General features: G+C 41.5%; 1 protein-coding gene across 4 annotated transcripts in view; it reads left to right on the top strand.

Moving 5' to 3' along the window:
- Positions 1 to 21,624, top strand: part of DOCK4 (dedicator of cytokinesis 4) — a 486,764-nt gene that overhangs the window by 461,049 nt on the left and 4,091 nt on the right. For 2 of the 4 annotated variants that reach the window (XM_082399962.1, XM_082399961.1), the window contains 10 exons: positions 6,513 to 6,689; positions 7,417 to 7,500; positions 10,626 to 10,745; positions 11,103 to 11,224; positions 11,557 to 11,677; positions 12,667 to 12,748; positions 12,900 to 13,009; positions 15,017 to 15,089; positions 16,836 to 16,949; positions 19,694 to 19,755. In XM_082399962.1, the coding sequence (XP_082256088.1) occupies positions 6,513 to 6,689; positions 7,417 to 7,500; positions 10,626 to 10,745; positions 11,103 to 11,224; positions 11,557 to 11,677; positions 12,667 to 12,748; positions 12,900 to 13,009; positions 15,017 to 15,089; positions 16,836 to 16,949; positions 19,694 to 19,755 (1,065 nt within the window). Of the gene's footprint in view, positions 1 to 6,512; positions 6,690 to 7,416; positions 7,501 to 10,625; positions 10,746 to 11,102; positions 11,225 to 11,556; positions 11,678 to 12,666; positions 12,749 to 12,899; positions 13,010 to 15,016; positions 15,090 to 16,835; positions 16,950 to 19,693; positions 19,756 to 21,624 lie in introns of those variants that run through there. The other 2 variants (XM_082399963.1, XR_014246916.1) reach the window with 2 other exon arrangements.

Below are 21,624 nucleotides of genomic sequence, written 5' to 3'. Positions count from 1 at the left end.
ATTTAATGGCATTTTCATTTTGCTGGGCGGAAAAATTCGTACAGCTCCCTTAACAAATTGAACTCAATCCAGCAGATTACATCAGTGTGGTTGTGTTCTTGTCAGGTCTGAGTCAAGGGTCCACAAAGCTGGTTACTTACATGGTGGACCCTGCGGCCTTCGTGGAAGAGGAGACGCTGCTGAATTCAGTGCTCAGAAAGTCTTATTGTTATGCTTCCTGCTGAATGGCATGGGCCCAACCCACAGAAATGTTCTTAGTCATCCATGCTGCATTAATGATTCAGAGAGCTTTGTCAGCTACTTACTACCCAGAGCATTGAATTCTGTGACACTCACCAATGTTCCTAACCTTGGAAATATTATACACACACACACATACACCCCTCTAATAAAAATCAGCATGCTGATAATGATTAAAGGAGCATTACTAAACACAACCTTTCAAACATCAGCTGCCTACTTTATTAGAATATGCAATCTTATATTCTGTCAAACAGAACAAACCCAACTGGGCTATTTTGTTCCCTGAACACAGCCCACTTCTGACAACCTCATGTCTTTCTCTTATTCCCACTGCCTGGCATATCCCCACCTTCTATTAAAGCTGGTTTACTGCTTTAATTCCTAGTGTGGAAGGTCCTGAAGATCTGGGCACAGAGTAGGTACTCAATACATATATGCCACACTGAATTGAAATTCCTTATGTGCCATGCCAGAATCTAAAAGATTCTGAATACCAAAAGATGTTTCCACATCTTGAGGATTACATAATATACTATATGCACCCTATGTTACCTTTCTAAAATCAGAAATATTCTGAGTTCTGAAAACATGTAGCAGCGAAGATTTCAGATGAGACTGTGGGCCTTTATTCTCTAAATCGTAACCCCAGAACATACTGTTGAACATATTCTCCCATTCTTTCAAAGATGATAATGCCTTTGAACAATTGTTTACTCAGTAATTGTTTTTATTGTTTTCAAAACAAACAGGGTATTTATTTTTTTGATTAAAAAGTAAGCTTATTTAAAAATTTTTAAACAAGATGAAAAAGCTATAAAATAGAATGTACAAATAATGATTTTTTAAACTCTAAAGATAATGACAGTATCATCACATTTCACATTATATCCATCAGAAAATCGTGTGGCTCTATATACTTTCAAAATTACCCAGAATCCGACCACCCCTCACCTCCCTACTGATAGTGCCATCTAGTGCCTGATTTTTGCAGTAGTCTAAGAGGTCACCTTGTGCCCTTCTGCCCTCCCCCTGCTGCAGCCACTTCTGTACACAGCCCCAGTGTCCTTTTTAAACTAAAGTTATATCAAATAAAAATAGAGAAAATATATAATGAACCTGGTTTACCCATCATTTTATTTCACCAGCTATCAAAAAGGCCAATTTTGTTTCATCTACACTTCCTTCCATTCCCTTTCACACTGGCTTATTTTGAAGTAAATCTCAGACATCATTTCAGCTATGTAAGAATATTTTAGTCTGTATATTAACCAAAAACATAACCATAATACCATTATTCCATCTAAAAATTTTAACAATAATTCCATGATCATAAAATGTCTAGTTTATTCACAGTTCTCCAAGTCTTTATTTTATAGGTTTTTGTTTGTTTTTGTCATCTGTTGTTTGAATCTGGTCCCAAATAAGGGCCACACATTGAAATTGGTTGAAATACCTCCTAGATCCCATTTGATCTGTAGGTTCCCCCGTATTAATTTTTTTTCCTTGCAGTTTTTTTGTTAAAGAATCCAGGTTGTTTATCCTGAAGTGTTTCCTTAAGTATGGATTTTGCAGACTGTGAATCGGTGGGATCATTTAACATGTTTCTTTGTTCCTATTTTTTTTTTGTAAATTAGCAGTTAGATCTAGAAGCTTGATAAGATGTTGTTTTGTTTTCATTTTTTATTTTTTCATTTTTTGCAAGACTACTTCATGGGTGGTGTTATATGCTCTGGTTGGCAGCCAGTGATACTCGTTGCCCCCATCCAGTCATCTCTTAAGGGTTACAAAATGGTGATATTTCATCGTTCTTTCTTTGTTTGTTGATTGGAATACTTGTGTAAAGAGAAACATGCCCTCATCACCGATTTGATTACCCTAAGGTATAGGAAAGGAAGGATAATGCTCTATTCTTTCCTTTTATTTACCAGTTTTCATGGTTTCTTTTTTTTTTCCCCCCCACACCACGCAGCTTGTGGGATCTTAGTTCCCCGACCAGGGACTGAACCCTGGTTCCTCATACAGAGGGCACCCTCAGCAGTGAAAGTGCGGAATCCTAACCACTGGACCACCATGGAATTCCCCTACCAGTTTTCAAAATAATAATTTGGTTCCCTAACACCCTATAAAAGTGACCAAAGAGGGTTCTGTTTGGTTAGTTTGGGTTTTAGTATCAGTAGTAACTCATGGATTTAAACGTGTTTGTTTTGTTTCAATCCATTGCAATTATGACTCTTATTATTTTTCAAATTGTTCCATTTTGCCCATTGGGAGCCTCTTCAAATTGGTTCCTCAGTCTTTTTGACAGTATCCAAGTTGTCTTTGTTACTGAGCTAACACACAGGACCGGATTGTCAGATCAAGCATAGGAATCAGCATCAAGCTTTACTAATAACTTTCAGGCAATCAGGAGGCTCAGATGAACCAGAGAGACATCTGAGACCTCAAGTCTTGTCCTCCACATCCTTCTTCTCCACATCAGTAATAATCCTGATTAAGAGACAGAGTGTCTAAGTGAAGTTCACGGAGTTCCTCATACAAAGGGCACGTTTCAATTATGAAATTTAAATTGTGAAATATTCCATGTTATACTCCAGAGAGTTGTCAAACTTCTCTGGGACATTCTCTAGGGACGTGTGCCTTATGGACTCTGGGTTTATTTACTGTAAGCAATCCTTTAGCTGGGGACTTCCCGCTAAGGGCATTCCATAGATACCATCTCTTCCTCCTAGCAGTTAGTCTTAGTCTTCTTATTTGAAGGTTCAATTGACAGGGAGATAAGACCAGGTCACCTGCTTTCTTTTCTGTTCCCCGAGGATATCCCTCCAGTAAAGAGAGTAAATGGACCACAGGCCAGCTGCTCTAATGCCTTCCTCCAGCTGCCTTCCTTGCTTACTGGTATGGCTGGGTAGTCCAGGCTCACTTGTACAATCCTGCCCCAGACCCAAAAGCAACCATTTCTCCAAAGACTCCTGATTCTTTTTAGTGGTAAATGGGAATTAAGGATCACAAACTGGGAATAAAGGAAAATAATTCCTTGATGAACATTTTTACACATTATTCTTTGCACACTTCTTTAATCATCTCCTTAGAATAGTTTCCCTAGAAGTGAATTGAGCTATCAAAGGGTCCACAGTATAACCTTTGATTCATTGATCATCAATGGCATGTATCAATTTGTGCTCTGTCTGGAGTATACAGCTGTTCTTGGGAATAACCATTTTCCCAGCATTCTCTTCAGCACTGGCTGTTGAATATTATTTTAAAATTTCCAAATAATAGATCAAAAATGATCACAGTAGGGTTGATTTTTTTTTTTGGCATTTGTTGAGTGCTAGTAGAGATGATATGTTTTCATATATTTATTGAGTCTTTTTTGCGAATGCACTGATTATATTCTTTGTGTAGTTTTCTTCAGTATTTGAGATATATTAATAATTCAGCTGAAATATATGTTGGAAATATTTTCCCAAGTTATTATTTGTCTTTTGTCTGTGTTTATTGTATTTTGTTTATTTTTTAAATTCCTTCGTATTAATAACATTTGAATCTATAATGTTGAGCATGAATTTTTTTAGTTGTGGTCAAAAATACACAAAAGTCACCATCATAACCACTTTTAACTGTATAGTACAGTGGTATTAACTATAGCACGCTGTTGTGTACCATCCATTGAACAACAATTTCCCTTTCCCCCTCCCCCCAGCACCTGGCAACCACTGTTCTACTTTCTGTTTCTAAGATGTTTTGTTCACTTTTTAACTTTCAGTTCATCAGAGCTCTCAGACTTCTTCCTTATGATTTAGCTTTTGTGATCATAAAACAAAAGTTTAATGTCCTAAATAACTGGAAAATAAAATCCTGTTTACCACCACTCAGGTAAAGAAACAGAACATTGCCAGTAGCACCCTATAGGCCTCCCGTGTATCCTTTCCCAATTACTACTGCCTCCCTTATCATAACTTTTATGGTATCCATTCCCTTGCTTCGTTTATTACCTGTATATGCCTCTTTAAACAAGTCAGTTTAGTTTTGCCTGGTTTTGAACAGGCATACCTTGGAGACGGTGCGGGTTCAGTTCTAGACCACCGCAATAAAGCAAGTCACACAGATTTGTTGGTGTCCCAGTGCATATAAAAGTGATGTTTATACTATACTGCAGTGTACTGTGTGTAATAGCATTATGTCTAAAAAAAAATGTACATACCTTAGTTTAAAAATATTGCTAAAAAAATGCCAAAGCAATTGCAATAGCAAAATCAAAGACCACTGATCACAGATCACCATTACAAATATAATAATGAAAAAGTTTGAAATATTGTGAGAATTATCAAAATGTGACACAGAGACATGAAGTGAGCAAATGCTGTTGAAAAAAACGAGGCCAGTAGCCTTATTCAACAGAGGGTTCTGTGAACCCTCAATTTGTAAAACAACACAGTATCTGTGAAGCACAATAAAGCAAAGTACAATAAAATGAGGTATGCCTGTATAACAGTGTCATACTGTATATATTCTATTGTAACTTGCATCTGTTGCTCAGTATTATTTGTAACATTAGTCCATGTTATTATATGTGACTTGTTTGTTTTCATTGCTGTAAAGTATTCCATTGTATACTACAATATGCTTATGCGTTCTATTCTTGATGGACATACAGATTTTGGAGATGATTATGAACACTTTTGTACATGTTTCCTGGTACACATGTACACAGATACTTTTCCTCAGATATACGCCTAGGAGTAAAATTGCTGGATCATAAAATATAATATATAGATATCTTCATCTTTAATACATAATCCCAAACTGTTTTCCAAAGTGATTGAACCAATTTGAACTTCCAACAGCAGAAATTGAGAGATTCAGTTGCTCACATTCTCACTCTCATTTGCTAGTGTCATATTTATTTTTGCCATACTGGTGAGTGCTTAATAGTATGTCATTGTGGTATTACTTTTCACTTCTTTGATCACAGATGAGGTTCAACACTTTTCATATGTTGACTGGTCATTTGGGTTTCTTCCTTTGTAAAGTGGCTACTTTTTTTGCCTATTTTTAATTCGGCTGTTTGCCTTTCTCTTAATGGTGTGTAAGGGTTCTTTATATATTCTGGACATAGGCTCTTTGACAGTTTTACATGTTACAAATATCTTCTACTTTCTGGTTTATCTTTCCTTCTCCTTTATTGTGTCCTTTGATGAATGTATATTCTTAATTTTGACATAGTCAAATGATTCTAGTACTTTTCAGTGTTGGTTTAAGATGATCTAAGTGACCTTTAAAAACTCTATTTCCTTAACTGAAAGAACCAGTATTGAAATGTGCTTACAGTAAGCTTGAATTATTGTACAGCTGAGAGCTTAGCAGACCTTCTCTTCAAAGAGAACGTCAGTGACAATAACAGTCACAGTGCTACACATTTGAAGAGCACTTTCATCATTTTCACAATTAGGCCTCCCATAACCGAGAATTGTTAAGTCATTATGATTCTATTTGGCTCTCCTTCAACAAATAGATCCTGCGGCATATATGATTATCTTATTTTCTATAACTCCCAACTGTGTGGCATCCTGTGCCACCTTATGGTGCTGTTATATATGCATATGGGGTTCATATGGGCATATGTTCCATCTTCCCAACTAGGCTGAAATCTCCTTGACATCAGAGGATCTGTAAATGCATCTTTGTATCTCCTGTGGTACTTTGCATTAAGTATCTAGAAAGGCGCTAATAATATGCAGGGCCCTTGAACACTTAGCCTTCAAAAGAAAAGAAAAGCAAGTTTTAAAAGACATGCTTGAATTTTCTTTTAAGGTTTAAATTGGTTGTTGCAGTGCTAATGTGTAATTGATGAGTGCTGATTATCTAAACCTCATTTCAACCAATGAATATAATCACCTTCTCTTCCCAGACCTTACAAACAGCTAATTTGTCTTCCACATCCTTGTCTATTCTACTATGGCCCCTGGTAGAGATATTAATGGGAGCCAAGGGGGAGCACAGATAATTCAGAACATGGATCATGTAATTTGTCTTTCTTCTTCTTTTTTTCTTTTCTTTCTTTCTTTCTTTTTTTTTTTTTTTTTTTTTTTTTGGCCATACTTCACAGCATGTGGGATACAGGATCTTAGTTCCCTGACCAGGGGTCGAACCTGTGCCCCATTCAGTGGAAGCATGAAGTCTTAACCACTGGACCGCCAGGGAAGTCCCTTGTCTTTCTTCTTGAATGTCACAAAATCCAATATATATTTATGCTCATTTGTTCTCAGGTAGAAATGAGTCCTCTTGAAAATGCAATTGAAGTATTGGAAAATAAGAATCAGCAGCTGAAGACTCTGATTAGTCAGTGTCAGACAAGACAGATGCAGAATATTAATCCCCTGACCATGTGCCTGAATGGAGTTATAGATGCTGCGGTTAATGGTGGAGTTTCCAGGTATCAAGAGGTGAGGATTAGGTATTTTCGTTTGAAAGTTGTCATATGTGATTTCTTAAGGTTTCAGAAATCTTTTTTCAAAATATGCACACATCACATCAGCCTGCTATCATAGGGCTACAATTAACACAAGCAGATTTCTTTGTTAGATAGAGCAAACATACAGTCATTTGTGATGCACACTTTGTTTCCCAAAATGTGATATTTTGAGGATAAAAGTGTGTGTGTGTGTGTTTTCTTGGATGAATAAAAGAAGTGAGGGTATCGGGATTGTTTAATAAATGTCTACCTAAACCCACTTCCCTGAGCAAAGAGTGGTTCTTGGACATAAAAAAATTTGATCTTGTTTAGAAGATATTTTAAGTGGATTTTTCATCTGCTGTCTTAGTTTTAAACAGAAAGGTACAGTAGCTTGGAAGGTGAGGCCACCATCTTGATCATTCTGAGTCTTAAGGCAGTTTATTTTAGGATGTAATGTCATAAAGCTTATTGATTTGGATTTGCTATTTGTTTTACCAAAGATACAAAGTTTATACAATTTCTGATCTCCTGTTAACAATCATTTCCTTATATTCCCATCTGACCAGCTGACCGTACTCAGAATCATTATGTCTGCCCCCCAAAAGTGGTGTATAATGGTATCATTTCTTTAAAGATGGCTTTAAAAAACAACAACAGTGTCTTTCACTTCCTTTGTAACTCTCCTGAAGTAAACTGACTAATCCTTCTCTTACTAGGCATTCTTTGTCAAAGAATATATCTTAAGTCACCCTGAAGATGGAGAGAAAATTGCACGGTTAAGAGAGCTGATGCTTGAGCAGGTAAGGGGAGCAGAAGCCCATCACCTTCCCCCTCTTCTGCGTAGATACATACTTGCTTAACTGGAGACCCATCTACATAGTTTTCTACATCAGTGATCTAACTGAAGCTAGCAGTCACGGGTTACAGATTCACTCGTAATATATCCCAATTTGCTAATTTCGACGTTTTCTTCCCACTTTAATGCAAAACAAAAACAAAAACCAATGAGTAGACTATGGTAGCCCCTTACAACAAACAACTTCATGTAATCTCTTGGAACGTTCTCTGAATGCTGTCTCCCCAAAGACTTGATGCCAGCTTTTCACTCAAGATTTTGGGGTCAAATGAGTTCAGGCTAACTCAAAATGAATAAATAAGTAAATGAATGAATGAGATTCTTACTTAAATGTTAGAATAAGGAAGTGGGCAGTCAATACCCTTTGCTTTAGAAGTATCCTGTTGTGCAGACTAAGCCTATAGATTATATGATATGGACAAAACTAGATACAACCTCATCATTTTCAATGTTACAGAGGCATAGTTGGTTTTTATTTCTTTGGTTCCATCAAGTACAAAGAACCAGAGTGAAAAATCTGTTGCCTGCTGTGCCCCTTTTGATAGCTCTTGGCCTGAAAATGGTTTGAAAACCTCTGAGGTGGGAGACATTATGGTTGGGAGGCTGGGTGCAATAGGAAATTTTATACCCATGAAAAATGGAATATGTACGATAAAATGTGACAAAAGCATCTCTTTCCACTTGATAATACCAAATTAAAAAACAAATAAAACATGCTGTTTTGGATTAGGAAATGACGAGGTTATCTGGTTTTAGTTCATATTTTATGCTCTGAAGGCTTAGTCCACAAAACTTAATACTGAAGGGAGAGAAGTGGCCATGGACAAGGGCCATGGCTGGAAGAGGGTCAGTTGTATAGATTCTGAAAAAGAGAGAGGAATTACTTAAAGTTGACCTGCGAGGAAATATAGAATAAGTTAAATTCTCATTGTGGCCCTGGGAGTGATGTAGATTCTCGAAATGAAGTGAGCAGCTTAGGTTATCCAGTACTGAGGATTATGGAACGACTTTAGCCTTTTTTGATTTTTAAAAGTCTGTATTTTACCAGTACAGTCTCTTATGAGTGATTTGCCTCACCCCAGGATACTTAACCTGCTGTATTCAGTCTGACTGAATTCTTTCCCTCGAGTTAAAATCAAAAGGGTTAAGAAGTCTCTCAAGAAAAATAAAAATCGAGGGACCTTGGTTTCCTCCACATTCTGCCTGATTATGTTCATGGGGCCTTGTGGAAAGAGCTATGGCCTAGGAAGCATTAGATCCTATCATAGGCCATGTCGTGCATGTGACTGCCATGTGACCTTGGGCGAGTCACATGTCTTTGTGGGACCGTAGGAAGGGGGTTGGGCACCGTCCTCTGGACTCTGTGAGGTGGTTCAGAGAACTGTCTAGTAGACATGGAGATGCACTGCCCCAGTGCCCCTTCCAGAAGGGAGTTGTGGCCCTACCTGCTAGAAGACACCTTAGGCTCTCAGGTCCTCCGGCATTGCCTCTGCTGCAGAGAGCCACGTAGCCTAAGATCTCCACCTTCCTAGATGACCTGTGTCCAGGGACTGGGGAGGAGAGACAGAGCCTGGCCATTTGGGCGCAACACAGCACAACTGTGACAGACCGTTAAAGGTCCAGAGCTCCCCTGGGGTTGGCAGGAGGCTGCCATCCAGTTCAGTTTCTTTTTTGGTCAAGTCCCACTTCTGCCCCTCCCTCCCTCCCTCCCACAGGCAGTGATCCCAAGGATACACCCCAGTAAACAGCCTAATCTCCATGCTGGAGCCTACTTCCGGGAGAACCCAACCTGCGCCGTTATCTGCACAAAAGGGAGGGCCCCTCCCAGCTAGTGTCTAAGATGCAAAGGACTGAGGCACCTACACTTAGGCTCAACTCCTCCATCCCGCCTACCCTCCCCACAGAGACCGGGCTCGCCCTTTATGCCTCGGACATACACTCCACTCAAGCTGTTCCTTTCAAGGTGTCCTTGATATTTATTTCAAGGTATTTTTATCTTTATGCAAATGTGCTGGTGGTAGATGGGCATCGAGAGCAGAAGTTGCCGCAGTTCTGACCCCTTTGGAAGGTGCTGGATGCTCTCATCCCCCAGAGTCAGTACTGTTTGCCCTGGCTTTCAAACTTGAACCTTCACGGGCTGTAAAGATAAAGCGCCATCGTAGTGATGTGTGATTTGTTTTCCTCTCAGCCTCTGGAATTTGTTCTTTTGACCACTATAGCATGGGGAATTTTTAAAAATGTAAAAGACAGCTGCTACTCAAATCAAAGGAATTAAGCACTTTTGATACCTGTACAGAGAAAACTTGAATGTTTATATTCATCTTGGTTTAGGTTCTCACAGCAGGAAAACTTTTTTAAAAATAGGAGCTCTTCCTTTTTGCATTAGAATAAGTGAACAAGAATAATATTTTTTTAACAAAAACAAGAAACATAGCAACTGTTACAGAATTTCCGTTCACTTGTCCCTTCCTCCCTGACAGATTTTGAAAATCTGAGAGAGGGAGAGAGAAGAACCTGATGGGAGAGAGAAGGGAAACATGGCAGAGAGGGTGCCATCCAGAAAAGAGGTCCCTGGGGGAGAACCACCTGACCCTCCTAACAGGGAACCCCCATTCCCTGCCCCATCCTGAGAAGTGCAGGAAGGGGCCAAAGAAACACTGAACTGTTTTAAAATGGTTGTTGTTATAGGTTGAAAATCATGGGAAAGAAACTTGGGGTAGTAGGAAAATCAAGTCTTTGGAATCAGAGAGACCTAAGTTCAAATCCTCATTTGTCCTTTAGTACATGCAGAATTTAAGTACACGCAGAATTTTAGTACATGCAGAATTTTAGTACACGCAGAATTTTAGTACACGCAGAATTTTCGTACATGCAGAATTTTAGTACACGCAGAATTTTCTGATCCTCAGTGTCCTGCCCGGTAAACTAAGGATTGTTGCTATCTTGTCAGATTGAGAGATCAGCAATATTGCATGCAAAATGCATGGTACCATGCTTGAATCCCCCAGCAGGCACTTAGAGGACGTACCTACCCACTGATGTGGATTTTCTCCTTACGTTACTATCAAGGCACAGATTTTGGAATTTGGCTTGGCCGTGCATGAGAAGTTTGTACCTCAAGATATGAGACCGCTTCACAAAAAGCTGGTCGACCAGTTCTTTGTGATGAAGTCCAGCTTAGGAATACAGGTAAGTACACAAAGTGTCCATGGGGGGGCAGTCTGACCTCTGCCATTTGCTTTTTGGTAGAGGGATGATGAAATATCCAATAGTGACATCTTTTGGTTTTTCTACCAAACTGCACCATTTTACCAGAGAGCCCTCAAATACTAAAATTGCATTAACTTCTGTTTGTCACCCTCAACCTTTATGAAAACAAAAAAGTAAATGAGAGAAAGCTTAATAATAATGAAACTTACCTTTATAAGGTCCCTATAGAAAGACTTCATGACATTTACAATGCACATCTAGTACAGCGAAATACCTCACGAGTGATTTTGCCCTTGTAATTACTATTCTGAAATATTTTCTTTACTACCTCTTTAGGAATTCTCTGCTTGTATACAAGCCAGTCCAGTCCATTTTCCTAATGGAAGCCCTCGTGTGTGTAGAAACTCAGCACCTGCTTCTATGAGCCCAGATGGTACCAGGGTAATTCCTAGACGCAGGTAAGTCATATTCTGAATTATCTGACACTTTGGCGTCCCCACAAGATGATCTGGAACGATTCTCTCGTTCTTTGCGGCACAATTTGTCAAATACGCAATTTCTTAATGAAATAATTAACCCTCGAGGCAGCTGCAGACATCTGCCACTGGTGAAACAGCAACAGCATGAGAAATAAATAAACTCAGACATTTGATCATATGGAGGCAAACAGGAGACGACAAAATGGGATGTGCATATTTTTTTTCCCCTTTGGTTTTATACCATGCCAGCATGTGATAAAGTACAATTCAGAGACTGAGTTAACAACCATTTCTTTTCCCCCCCAAAACAGCCCATTAAGTTACCCAGCTGTCAACCGATATTCTTCCTCCTCACTGTCCTCACAAGCTTCTGCTGAAGTAAGCAATATTACAGGGCAATCAGAAAGCTCTGATGAAGTCTTTAACATGCAGGTACTTGATTAGCTTTTTTGTCTGGTCCTGTTTATTCCCTTTCTGTCTCGATCATGAGTGTTTCCGTTCACTCTGCTGTGCTTAGGAACAGACCTATGAGCGAGAACTTGACTTAAGGACAAACCTTTAAACACTCGTGTTGCCTTATTGGTCTCTGGAGTCTCCAAAGATGATTCTCTCAAAGCTCCCCCATCCACTCTAAGAAGACCTGAGCGAGCCATGGGAAAGCCGGGGCAGGCCGTGCAGGGGGCGCGCTTTGAGCTCTGCCTCTGAGTCGGGTCTTCAGTTGGGACTCCTGGAGCTTGTCACCACTGACCTCTTAGCATTTCTAAGTGTTTCGTTTTTTTCCTTTAAGAAGATATGGTTTAGGGGCCCATTGTAAGATCTCTCCACTTAGGTACATGTTGGAAATTTCCCATAATAAAACATTTTTTTACAAAAGAAAAAACATAGGTTTTCGGGATTTTAGCGTCAGTGTAACTCTTGCAACCAAAATTCGTATTTAGACTCGGCTGATACGGCGTTGATAGTAACTCGGTAAGGCTCAGCGGAAATTTTCCTCACCACTGTCGTTGGAAAAGGGGCATAATACATATTGCCAAATTCATGCTTTGAACACGTTACATTGGAGAAAATGCAAAGGCGTGTTCTCTGCCTTTTAGAAGCACTCACCTATTGACCTGCCCGAGGCTGGGAGTCTTTCTGCTTATGCTTTAGTCAGGGAGCCGCTGCTAACTGCTCCTAAGTCATAGGATGTATGTAGCTGAAATGAACACAAATGCATTCCTTCGGCAGGAGTCAAAATCTCAGATTCTTGATTGATTCAGACAGGCGTCCTTATCAGTCTGAGTTAGGGAGATTTTTCCATATTTCTTAATGGACTTTTTTTTTTTCTAATTTGAAAAAAGAACTGATGATTTTGTTTCAAACGTGTCAGCGTTATCTGCAGCCTCTAAGCCGTGTTTGATAACAGCTCCCATGTTTTCCAGCCAAGTCCATCTACCTCAAGCTTGAGCTCTACTCACTCTGCCTCGCCTAATGTGACAAGTTCTGCTCCGTCGAGTGCCAGAGGTCAGCGCCAGGGTGTGGGGTGGACCAAGGGTGCCCGGAGAACCTTCCAGCCCCCAGGAGCTGTGGTGGCCCCCACAGGCTCGGGCTCTCTCCTCCAAACGGGCCCAGCCCACCACCACCCTGATGAGCCTCTCTTTCCTTCTCTTGCCAGCTTCTCCTTTGTTGTCTGACAAACACAAACATTCCAGAGAAAACGCTTGCCTGTCCCCGAGAGAGCGGCCGTACAGTGCCGTCTACCCGACACCTGTGGAACCTTCTCAGGTAGTCCTTGTGGGATGGAAATTCTAGAAAACGAGGAAACGTCTGGATGTTGCTTACGTCTCTCTGCAGAACCTCACGGTAGCTGCCAGAGGCCACCAGATAGGCTGTGTCGACGAAGTCCAGCTGGGTGAAAAGCACACCTCTGCCCTGCGCCTGTGGCTAGGGATTTCTGTGTGAGCCACGTGTCTGACGTGGATACGTGGGAAGTTGCCTGAGCAGTGAAGCTGATAGGGAAATAGGGAGTGATTTTACCCAGCTTGATCCGACTCGGTATTTCGTTACTGCTACTTGAACGTTAGGAGGGGTGATTGGGTGAATGAGTTGGGGGGTGTCTGTCTGCATGTGTCTGTAACAGAAATTTGGAGGAACTTCTTACGTTAGCCAGAGACCCTTGAGGAGACGCATGGCTGCCCAGTAGCGTTTCTTTTTGCCGCTACTAACTCGAGAGGGCGGCCACGGGTCCTTGCTGAGGTCCCCAAGAGGGCGGAGCATGACTTTTTACCTTTGCCATTCTTCTTTTTTTTTTTTTTAATTTATTTATTTTTGGCTGTGTTGGGTCTTCGTTTCTGTGCGAGGGCTTTCTCCAGTTGCGGCAAGCGGGGGCCACTCTTCATCGCGGTGCGCGGGCCTCTCACTATCGCGGCCTCTCTTGTGGCGGAGCACAGGCTCCAGACGCGCAGGCTCAGTAGTTGTGGCTCACGGGCCCAGCTGCTCCGCGGCATGTGGGATCTTCCCAGACCAGGGCTCGAACCCGTGTCCCCTGCGTTGGCAGGCAGATTCTCAACCACTGTGCCACCAGGGAAGCCCTGCCATTCTTCTTTGATGCACTGAGGAGGAAGCTGAATCCTAGGGCCTCCCCTGCAGCCCTCAGGAGTAAGGCACGTGGCCCTCACCACCCACCCCAGACTTGGCTTTGCAGTGATCTCTGTTAGTCCGAGTGAGAGCAGGGCCAAGGTTTTGACCCTCTGGGCCCTTCAAGTGCTTTGAAGGAGGGTTTCAAAGATAAGGTTCATGTGGAGCCCTGAGTTTTACCGATCATTTGGGGATAACTTGGGATTAGAGAATAATAGTTATTTATCCTCCAGCTCATTTCTCTGTTTTTCTACACCATCCTGGCAGAAGTCTGTAGCTACATCTGGAAAGGGATGAGAGTGAGTGGGGTTTGGCTTGATGGGTTTATCTTTGCTGATTGTGTGATCTTCCCCAGAGTTCCAGGATACCTCATCCACACAACACTGGTGTCTCGCAGAAATTATATCTGCGTGCATTTGGCTGGACCAGCTAACTGGTTTAATCTCCCTTTGTCACTTGATGTTGCAAAGGAATTTCCCAGTTTGCTCCACCTGCTCCTGGAGAGCATGTCACCAGCATGCTGGTCAGCATGAAGGACTTGCTGGTTACCGTCTCGAGTTTTCTGCTTTTGGTCCAATTTGAAACATTGTGCACGTTGCCAAAATTTCAATAATACACATTGCTCTGGTGCATCTACTTTTCAGGACTTTGCGCCTTTTTGTTTAATATGTCAGGTAGAACCGTGTAAAACTGGCATTTTTGTGGGTTAAAAATTGAAACATATTGACCATTTCATATGTTTTAACGTAATCTAGGATTTAAAATGTAAAGTCCATTCACTAGAGATTTTTTGAGCCAATATTCCTCCTTTAATTCTTACTCGCATTTCGTCTTGCCAGTCTAGCATTTGTATTTACAAAGAGCACCATAACGTAACTGCTTACTGTTTATTTTTTCCTTGCATTTTATTACAAAACCTATTTGCCATTTATATTTGAAATCTAGTATAGACTTTTAAAACACTGTTTGAACCCTAAGGGTCTCTGCCCTTTTTCCCTTAAATATAATTGAATTCTTTGTTCCTAGCCTCATCATAGCATATAAAAACATTTTTTTCAACGAAAAGTTTCAGTAATAAGATAATCATCTCATTTTCTAGAAGGTCTCACATGTTAGCATATTGCATCATAAAAATAGATTCTTGTGCCTTTCCAGAGGCTGCTGTTTAATCATATTGGAGACGGGGTCTTGCCACGCAGTGACCCAAATCTTTCTGCGCCTGAGAAAGGTGGGTATAAAGCCAGCCCCTTCATCAGTCCTGGAATGTGTAATGGTTTGTTTTGTCCTCATTTCCTCCAGTCTCCCATGTGTCTGTGCGGAAGGCAGATGTCCAGACCTTTAATGATCTGGACTAATTTGCTCTTTAGGAGATGAATGAAAGACAGTTATTTCTGATGCATTCTTCACAAACTGTGTTCTTGTAGGATTTAACGGCAGAATCAGAGCAAGGTAGGGACTCCTCTGTTTAATGACTTTTGGTGTCATTCAGTGAGTCACCGAGGCAAGGCCTGCGCTACCTGAAACAAAGTGGCCAATTAGGCTACTTGTTCAGCGCAATGAAAATAAGCACCTTCTCAGATCGATTCCCTGGTCCCACTTTGTGTCTGCCTTACAAAGTCCATTCTGCCAGCTCATCTGTCGTTTGCGGTGACTCAGGTGCTCTTTAAGAATTGCAATCCCGTGCATGATGGAGTGTGCCCTGCCTCAAGGTCACCTGAAAAAATGAGAAACAAACACATGCCTAGCAGTTCATAGCCAATTAGCATCGGTCTGTGCAACACAGCAGAGCAGGAAGAGCGGATTAAATGCGACTTCCTCGGCCAGGGGGGCCGGGGGCTGGCAGCAAGGCACCCGCTCACCTCCTAGGGTCAGGCCTCAAAAAATCAGAGCAGTCCCCAGGCCAGTGAATTAAGAGTCACTAATGAAATATCCGTGTAAAGTGTATTGTAACTGTCCTCATTAAGAGCCCGACTGCATCGTCATTTGAGTACACCGATACGTTAAAACTTTCCTTGCAAAATAGAAATCAGCAGAAGTGTAGCCAGTTATTTTAAAACACACATTTTGCTTTAAAGTTACAAGTCAGATATTGATCTTTGTCTGGAGAATTTAGGAACGTGGTCTTTTTCTCACCTTTTATACCAAAGAAAACCACAAAGCACATTTAAAAGGACCGGAGGAAAAGTATTTTACGAGTGGTAGTTCCATCCAATGAAAGTGGTAATATAAAGAATGGTAAAATGTTGAAATTCTAGATATGTCCATCAGGTGGCAGTGTCTGTTCAGGGAGCAAGCTACTGGAACTCTCTAAAGGCTTGAGGTTGTAAACCTCATCACAGAGCGGCTATTTATAACCTTGTGTGTCTTGCCCTTGTTCCTAGCGGGGTCGTTCCATATTTCTGCATCGCGCTGAAGCGTGGAGCAGGCAGATTACAAAAAAGGAATGATACCGTCAGTGCTCCAAATTATTTTTTTAGGACGTTCTTCACTATAGCCCATTGACTTTAGGAACAAGGGCCAGCGGTATGATGTGGTGTGGCTCTTCCTTGCCACTAATCCTGCCAGACAGTGGCGGTATTAGCGTGCCACTGCCTTCCCCCTTTCAGGGTACCGCTAGTCCAGAAGTCTCTACTAAAAATCAAGTTTTACAATAGTCTAGTGACTACATCTTCCATCTGTTATCCAGCATCTAAACAGATCTGTAATTCTCAACAAGTTTCTACACTCTCGTGTAGAGATGTATAGTTCTGTTTGACTGCTTGAGGGAAAGAAAGAGACATGCTGTCACCCAATTAAATATCAACTCTAACCGTGAGGTAGGCAGTTAAGTAAAAGTTTGGTATTTAGGAAGTTTGTTGTTTTTTTTAATCCAGTTGATCTTTTCATTCTGGATAATTCTGACTTTCTTCTAAGATTTCGAGTGTTTACAGGGCAAAGTAGACCGTGTGTTTTTAGCTGTGTTATTCCCTTCCAGCTGTGAACCCCACCCCTAGCAGCTGGAGCCTGGACAGTGGGAAGGAAGCCAAGAACATGTCGGACGGTGGGAAACTTATCTCTCCCCCTGTCCCTCCAAGACCCACACAGACTGGTGGGTATTTGAAGCATTTAACAATCACTTTCATAAAATAACTTTTATTGACTACTCCAGCTTATCCTGAATTCCTCAAAAAGGTAGGCATTTGGTGTCCAAGGTAAAAACCTTAGTAGTAGCTATATAATTTGTTTGTAGTGTTTCCCCTCTTTCCTGAACTCCTGTTACACTAAGTCAAGCAGTGCACCATTCCTAATAAACCCCACAGACAGATTTTGTAGAATGTTCTTTTCTTACATATCATCCTCAGAATTTAGGGGGTACCCTAACCTTGCTGAGACACTGGCATTTTTTCTATGCTATCCTGAGTCACCTCATTCTTATCAACCTTTACTAAGTCTAGCCACTTTCTTCAGGACTGACACCCCAGTTTCAGGTAGCCCCTAAATAGGATTGACTAACTGTGATTTGGATAGGCTTGTGGAAAACAACTAACAAACAGTGCATCCTTAGTATCTGCTGCTTAGACAGGTCTGTATTCAAGGGTCATATTTCTCAAAGGGTTCATTCAAGGCACTGAATCCCCTAGGGTGTTGGTTTAAGAAGCAAAATTCTTGGGCTTAACTTCAGACCTACTGAATCAGAATTTTACTATTTCTGGGCCAAGACCCTAGAATCTGTATTTTGCCACACCTTTCTAGACTTGAGAACCACTGAAAATTATTCTTAAGAAACTTCCTTCGTGAGTTTATAACAATAATAGTTCCCCTTTCCTCCTGAACAAGCCGTTGCTTGGTGACCTGCATATGGGGGCGGTTTTTAAGAGGGGCTACCCTGCTTTACTTATTCTATCCTGGTGATGGGGAGAGTCTTTTCAACACTTAACATATACTTAGAGTAGTTTTGAAGCTTTACAAATACAACAGCCCAAAGGCAAGAGAAAATATGACCCTGTGTTTTTCATGGATTTTTCTGGATTGATCGTCCATGTTTCATTTGGTGTATTTTAGCATCTCATTTTTCTAGTTTCTTTTTTCACTAAGAAAAATGACTCTCTCTCTTTTTAAAATAAACTGTGTGCTACCCAGTTTGTTTTATACTCGCCAAAGCAAAAAGTCACCAATAGATTTGGAAAGACATGTGAGATCTCTAAACAGAAAAAGAAATAACTTTAGCCTTAATTGATACTCTGCATAAGTAGGTCAGTGTGACCATGGAAGTTTAAAACTCATCAACCAGTAATTGGTATTTTATTCATGATGTCCATATATTCAGGCAACCTCCAATTTAAACCTGGTTGTGTACCTGAAGTTGGGAACTCAAAAAGCATTTTCTAAGGAACAATAATATTCATGGTATTTAGGTTCCTGCTCATTCAGACTTGTAGACAAGGACGCTGATAGAACTATTTTAGGTCTTTCCAGAGAAACGTCACTGTAAACATGCAGTGCGCACAGGGGCTGCTGTACGTCCCACAGTGACGGTGCCGGGGAACGCCTAAGCTGAGAGGAAGAGGGTCCCAAGTAAAGTAAACCTTGACTTCTGCCAGACATACCATTCCCAATCAAGATCTGCTTCTCTATACGTGCATGTTCTTCTTCCATACTCAACACCCATAATTGATGCCATAGGAGAACTAACAAACAGTGGTGATGGAACATGGCACACGCTGACAGCATGCCCTAGCGTGTAAGATGGAGGCCACACAACCCCACAGTGTGGGGACCAGCCACTCTTCCTGGTCCCTTAGGCTCAGAGTGCACAGACGACCGTACCTCTGCCCGGTTAACTTGGCAGGGCTTCCTCCCCTTCTGCACTGATTGCTGTTGTGGTCTGTCCTCATGTCATCATGTGTGGTCACTGTTGGGGGGCTCTGTAACTGTCTCTCTTCCCTTCAGCCTTTCTGTAGCTTTCTTATGAGTTTCAGCCCTCACTGTGACATCTGGGAGAATGGCAGCTCGTCACAGAGCAACGAACTCTGAGCTCATTGAAACCTCTGTAGGCAGAATTGGGAAATCCGGCTTATACACACCATGTTGACGGTGTCACGGCAGGCTTTTAGTTTGTGTGGTTATGCTTTACAAAGCTGGATTTGACCCACAAGCGCATACACAGAGCAGTGCCATCAAACAAGCTGTGTCCCGGGGGTAGGGCTTGAAAATCTGGTGGGAGAAACAAAGAGCGGGTTCTTCTTTGCCTTGATGATAAAATCCATAGGGTACCACCTCCCAGAGATAAAGCGAAGACCCAAGTACAAACATTAGGGAGAAAAATGGAAAACTTCTTACCTCTTGTATGATACGGCCAAGGGTTTCCTGTCAATTTCAGGAATATGGGGGGATGGAAGAGGAGGCTGATGTCAGTATATTCCTGGGGACCTATTCTAAGCTGTCTGGATGACTTGGGTCTTTCCATTCCTGCTCAGGACCAAAGTCAGCAGTTATTTCCTAAAGTCTGCTCCCTGGCACCTCACACCTAAAAGCACCTTTTGAAATAGACCAAGCAGCAGAGAAGCATCTGGACTTTGAGGAAGTGGAAAGGACTTTGGACCAGCTTGGGGTCCTGTCACTGTGGTTAAAGCATCATGTATACACTGGTGACTTTTCACTAATTACCCCATGTCTTGGAGCTGCCATCCTTTGTGAAGAATCCATTTTGGGTGGGCACCATTTAGTCGCTCCCCACCCCTCCTTGCCTAGACCCTTGTGCACTAGATCATCTGTATGGGTTTGTACACACAGAGGGCTTTTGCAGGTAGTCAGCTGTCTGGTTTCCTGAATTGAAATGATCTCTCTTTACAGCTTCACCAGCAAGACACACGGCGTCGGTATCCCCATCACCTGCTGGGCGATCTCCATTGAAGGTACAGGCTCTTGTTTAGATTGAAGCTAGAGATTGGCCCCGTGTTACTTTTTCCCCTGGTACATCAATGAGGTGCTTTCGTCTGCACAGACCAGGCAAAGAACATAGAAAGAAGGGGGAGAGGAAGATGGGTAAGAAAACAGCACTAGGCTTTCCCTTTGGGGAGCCTGCCATTTGTTTTCAGATTATTAGGCTTTTTCTCCAAATGGTGGCAAGAGAATGTACAAACTAGAGTGAGAATATACACTGAATTAGGAAAGAAATGGTCCCCATGTATCTCCTAGGGCATTTTCAGCCTGGTCTTTTGGTTTAAGGGACATCAAAAACAAACACGTATACTGAAAAACAATCATCAAGATCTACTAAATACTCTCCAGTGCCTTTTTCATCAGCCTCACCTATTTTGAAAACGCCAAAGCCAACTTTTCCTCTTTTAATATTTTATACCAAGGTTTCCATTTACATTAGAGATACACACTTGATCATGCAAAACAAGGCAGTAAAATGAATTTTAAAATTTCTGGGAAACAAACTGGAAAGCTTTAAAGGTCAGACATCTGATCTGATATGTAGACATAGGCTACTTAACATCTCCAAACATACAAAATCCCTCGTGAAGGTAAGGAATAATATTTAGGGATTTCCCTGGTGGCGCAGTGGTTAAGAATCCGCCTGCCAATGCAGGGGACATGGGTTTGATCCCTGGTCTGGGAAGATCCCACATGCCGCGGAGCAACTAAGCCCGTGTGCCACAACTGCTGAGCCTGCGCTCTGGAGCCCGCGAGCCACAACTACTGAGCCCACGCACCACAACTGCTGAAGCCCGTGCGCCTAGAGCCCGTGCTCCACAACAAGAGAAGCCACTACGATGAGAAGCCCACATACCGCAACGAAGAGTAGCCCCCGCTCGCCGCAACTAGAGAAAGCCCACGCACAGCAACGAAGACCCAATGCAGCCAAAAATTTTAAAAATTAATTTAAAAAAAAATAATAATATTTAGTCTCTATCCAAATTGAATCAGACTGGCTGCAAGGATTATCAGTACATTCAGAGGTAGGTGTTCAGAGCTGCTATGCCAGAGGCTAATATGAGGTTGAAGTGAGTGTTGTAAGAATGATTTTGTAACTGAATGACTTAGGATTTACACACTCCATGTCCTTTTTGTTGATGAGACATTTCTAACTAATGTAAAAGAAAAGGACAAATTAGCTTCTACAAACACATGGGATCACATTGTGATCCCATACATCTGTGGTGCTAAGGATTGTTGCTGGTAGAGATTGAGAATCTGGAAGGAAATCCCCCCCAAACGGAGGAAATTGCAAAGAAGTGTGATTTTGTTTGCATTGCCAACATTGCCGATGTCAAAATTTGCTGGTGGGTGCAAATTATTTGCTAGTTTGGTTGTCATTCTGCAGAGCAGCTATTAATTGTAAAGTACATGGGACTGCATTCACCCTGGAAGCCATAGACTGTCATCTTGATGTGATGGGAACAAAAGCAACATGGTGTTTCCGCATCGTTACACTTCCCCTTGCTTGCAAAGAGCCCCACGTGTTGCTATGGAATTCACATATGCATTTTTTAACTTGATTGTGCAGAGTAGTAATAAGATAAGACTAGGAATTGATTCTTAAAAAATAGAAAGAATCGAAGGGCTGAAAATATTCAAGTAGCCACCAAATAGTTAGCAAAGTGGTGTATACTGTCTCTCCACAGACCTGCCTGTGTTCTTACCGGCCATAGGTAGCTTCATAGCCGTATTTTTACAAAATAGGTTTGAAGAGAAAATGGGTGGAACATTTGTGCTGTAACTCCTGGGTTACATTAGAGGGCGTAGTGCTACCAAGTTACTAGCTTTGCTGTGCT

The sequence above is a fragment of the Balaenoptera borealis genome (assembly GCF_965194805.1).
Source record: "Balaenoptera borealis genome assembly, chromosome: 7".
In the NCBI taxonomy this organism is placed as follows: Eukaryota; Metazoa; Chordata; class Mammalia; order Artiodactyla; family Balaenopteridae; genus Balaenoptera; species Balaenoptera borealis.
The sequence above is the reverse complement of the archived record's forward strand: the minus strand, read 5'-3'. Positions and strand labels throughout refer to the sequence as shown.